Raw genomic sequence first — 4,144 nt, 5'->3', positions numbered from 1 at the left:
CCGGAAGCTCGGTGGCCAGTGGGATCAGAGGGCGCCTGCTGACACGGGGCTCCTGGGCCGAGCGCTGGGCTCTGGCTTTGCCCTGCGTCCCTCTGCCCACCCCACGCCCGCCCCACGCCCGCCCCTTGAGCTCGGCGCCCTCTGACCCAGAAGGACATCGGTTTCCGTGAGTGGTTCTGCCCCGCTGGTCAGCGCTGTGGCGGGCGGGCTGCCCAGGGCCGGCGGCGGGCTCACTTCTTGGCCCGGAAGGCGGGGCCGAGGTGGGCATGTCGCTGCCGCTGCATCTCCCGGTCGAGCTGCTCCTTCAGGCCGGCCACCTGCAGAGGGTGTGAGCACAGGTGGGACGGGGGTCCCCGGCCAGGGTCCCCGGAGCTCTGACAGGAAGGGCTGGAGGCCACAGTCCACGGCTCCCAGAGGCAGTGTGCGAGGGACCGCGACATCGGGCAGACAGACAGGGACGCACTGTGCCCTCATCAGGGACAGCACCCGGGGGGACCTGGGGCCCCGGGCGACCGCACAGCTACGGGGGCCGGACGGGGCCCCTCCGTTCAGGCCACGAATGCGCCCAGAAAGAGTGAGGAAAGAAATGCTCTGGCTTGCGACTTCGGCGGATGTGGCTTTACCCCTCCGGGCCGTGGTTCCCTCGGCTGCAGAATGAGGCCTCTGACCGCTCGGAGCCTGTGGGTCGGCCCTGGCAGGTGTGCCTGTGTGTGTGCGCACATGTGTGCGTGTGCACACATGTATGTGTGTGCACGCGTGTGCACACGTGTGCGTTGGGGGCAGGGCAGCTACACACCCAAGGCTCAGTCGCTCCTCGTTACTCCCTCATCCCAGAACCTCCGCTGCTCTCCCCTCCTGACTCGGGGACGGGGGCAGCGGCCACCTCTGCTGCAGCTGCTGCCTGCCAGGCATGGTCTGGACACTTCACACGAGTGACCTCTGACTGAGGGACTGTCCTCACCCCTTCCAGGTGGGGCAGTGGAGGCCTGGCCCAGGATCCTCTCCCAGCCCCAGCCAGGCGGGGCCCCTGACCAGTGTTCGGGGGGCACCAGGCGGGGCCCAGTGTTCGGGGAGTGCCGGGCCCTCCCTGCCTCTCCCTCTGTCTCTGCCCGGGGCGCTGGGTCCCCTGCACCTGAGGCTCCAGCACCTTCGCCCGCTGCTGCTGGGTCCGCTCCTGGGCCTTCAGGGCCTGTGGGGCCTGCAGTGGGGCCTTGTGCGGCCGCTTGGTCTCTGCGGCCAGCTCTTGCTGGTGCTGGTCAGCCAGCTCTGGGAGCTGCTTCGGCTCTGCCGTCTGGACCTGGGTGAGAACGTGGGCACCGTACAGCTGTCCGCTCGCCTTTGGGGCTGGTTTGCCTTTGTGCAGCCCTCAGCTGGCCCACTGCTCTCTGCTGGGGTGCGGGCCCCAGCCCAGGGGTGACGAGTGGGCCGGGGCCTTGTCTTGGCCATGGCCCCCCCGACGGGCCTCCAGGGTGGGGTCATGTCGGTTTTAATGGCACCCTGTTTCTGCTTGGCCGGACTGGGGGTCTCACGGGCTGAATCTTGCTGCCTCCCCAACTTGCAAACTCCTTGTCTGGGCCAGGGGCTCTGTCCAGCGATGAAGGAGAGAGCGCCCCAACACTCACAGGGAGCAGCCCCGGACTCGCCCACAGAACCGCCTCCCCCTGTGCTTCCCACATGCCCCCTCCCGCCCCATCATGGTTCACGCACTGGCCACGAGGTCCCCTGACTGTCCCCCACTCCCGTGGGGGCCATGGAGCCCGGGGGCCTGGTTTCAGCTCTGCCTGGGCTGCAGGTGTGACTCCGTGGACGCCACTGCCGTCTGCATGCGCCCTGCGTGGGAAGCTCCGGCCCGCGCTGGCCATCTGTGCGTGCGCATTGTGTAGGTCTGTCCCACACCCACCTGACGCCCCCGCCCCCTGGGCCCACCCGCCCAGCGGAGCTGCAGCTGCTGGTTCTGTCCCAGGGCCTGTCCACTGGGTGGTGCAGGCCACCCAGGGCTGTCCCAGCGGCTCTTCGGCCCCTGCCTTCACTGTGTCCCCCCACATCTGCAAGAGCAGACCCTGCAGTGGCCGCCTGACAGGGTGTGCGTCAGGCCAGCCTTCTCCCTGGGGAGCACGTGGGTGCCTCTGTGAAGGGCTCTGGGTCCCCTGTGGGCTGGCTGGGTGGGGACATGGACACCCAGCCCTGCCCCGGACCATGTGGCAGCCGTGGCCAGGGTGAGTGGAAGGGGCGTGGGTCAGGTCACCATCCTGCCTCTGACCCGCAGAGGCCCATCGTTGTCCCCAGCAGGGGGGTACAGCCTCTCCCTGGTGGGCGCCGGGTCCCGCGTCCCCGGGCCCCTCCCAGCACTCCTCCAGGCCTCACGGGGCCCGACACCCCCGCACCCTGACACCCCTGCCCCTGACACCCTGCACCCGACACCCCTGTACCCCGACACCCCTGCCCCTGACACCCTGCACCCCTGACACTCCTGTACCCCGACACCCCTGCACCCCGACACCCCTGCCTCCAGCCCCGCCCCCGAAGCCAGCTCGCAGGGCCTGCTGAGCGCAGGCTCGTCCACTCCTTGACCTGGCCACAGCAGGCCCATCGGCGTCGCTGTCCCCACTGTCTGTCCTCGGAGCGGCCAGTTGCCCCAGCAGACCCCCATGCCGGGCACAGGGCAGGAGGAGCGAGCTGAGGTGCAACACCCCGTGACCGGGAAGCGAGCGTCCTGGTGGGCAGGCGGGCGGCTCCTGCGGCTCCCTGCGGTGGCCCCTCGGGGGACTGGCACCCGGGCAGGCCCTGTGGGGCTGGCTGTGGACGGTCTCCTCCCCCGAGGCCCTGTGGGCACCAGCCTGTCCAGGGCTGGGGTGGAGTCAGAACCTGGCCCTGCTCCCCAAACCAGGCCCGTGCACCCTCAGCTGCACCCAGCCCTGCGGGTCCTGCCCGCCTGCCGCCCTGGGCCAGCCCAGGCCCGGCGCCCTTCGCCCTCAGAGTGCTCTGTCAGGGGCGTCTCCGGGTGAAGTTAGGGGGTCGGTGGTTGCAGCTTTACAGAAGGGAGGATTCCTTTCTTCTTCAAGACAGAAGACAAAGAACCCCCTGCACTGGAAAGGAAGTCCTGTTTCTTTAACATTCCGGTGGCTTCCCGGGGCCGCACGGTACAGCCAGAGAAGTGAAGTCCAGGATAAAGCGGCGGCCAGCCGGGGTCCCCTCCAGACCACCGTGATGGCTTTATGGGCTCCGGGCCCTCACGGCTGACCTCCTGGAACTCGTTGGCTGTTGTCCCCGCCCCCACTGGCTCCGGGCACCGTGCTGGCTCTGGGGCCCTGGGCAGTGCCATCTCGGCCAGGCTCGGCCCCCATGGGAGCCCCAGGAGAGGCCCTGGCTCCCCGAGCTTAGCTGCTCAGCTCAGGGTGGGGACAGCCCTTCAGGAGGTGTGGCAGGGCCCGGGTGACTGCGCCCAGCTGGCCGACTCTCCTGCCTGGGAGAGCAGGGCCCTGGGTGGACAAGCTGGCCAGTGGCTTTCAGTGATTGTCCTGAGCTGCTGGCTTCTGTGCCTCCATCCAGACCCCAACCCTGTCCCTAGGGTCCCTGCCCCCCACTGCCCCGGCCATCGCCCTCTGGAAAACCCTGCCGTCCCTGAGTCCACCTCAGCCAGACAGCGTGTGCCTGGCGGCAAGGCCCGGGACATGCGATGGGACAGACTCTCCTGGAGGCCGCAGGCCCAGCCTTGTCCGGGGCCCTCATCGCTGCCTTGGGCTCCTCGTGAGCAATGCCACTGGCAGCCGCCGCCGCCCCCCAGGGGGACCCCCGCTGCTCCTGGTCCTGCACGAGTGAACGCCCTCCCTCCCGCCCTGGGGGGCCGTCACCACTTTCTCGCTCGTCACTGGCGTCCACATGCCCCGATGACATCTCCCCTTCAAAGAGCCCTGGGCACCTGTCACCTTGTCACTTATTCTGCCAGCTGGTGAGGCTGAGCCTGGGCTCCGCGGCCCTCCTGCCCTGGGCCACGTTGCCCAGACCAGCCCCACCCCAGTGCGAAGTCAGTCTTCGCAGGTCTTGGTGACGCAGTGACAATCCCAGGGGTCCACTGGACCCGAGGTAACCCCTGCAAAGTCTGTAGGGCCATGCCATCCAGAATGGCCTCGCCAGCCCCCCTGAG

General features: G+C 69.0%; 1 protein-coding gene across 1 annotated transcript in view; it reads right to left on the bottom strand.

Moving 5' to 3' along the window:
• Positions 1-230: 230 nt before the first annotated feature.
• CROCC2 (ciliary rootlet coiled-coil, rootletin family member 2) overlaps positions 231-4,144 on the bottom strand; it is a 49,853-nt gene continuing 45,939 nt past the window's right edge. Inside the window, exons 30-31 of the mRNA XM_025045433.1 lie at positions 1,133-1,344; positions 231-317 (exon numbers count right to left, since the gene is read on the bottom strand). Coding sequence (XP_024901201.1) covers positions 231-317; positions 1,133-1,344 — 299 coding nt within the window. The remainder of the gene's footprint in view (positions 318-1,132; positions 1,345-4,144) is intronic.

Source organism: Pteropus alecto, unplaced genomic scaffold, assembly GCF_000325575.1.
Source record: "Pteropus alecto unplaced genomic scaffold, ASM32557v1 scaffold143, whole genome shotgun sequence".
NCBI classification, from domain to species: domain Eukaryota; kingdom Metazoa; phylum Chordata; class Mammalia; order Chiroptera; family Pteropodidae; genus Pteropus; species Pteropus alecto.
The sequence above is the reverse complement of the archived record's forward strand: the minus strand, read 5'-3'. Positions and strand labels throughout refer to the sequence as shown.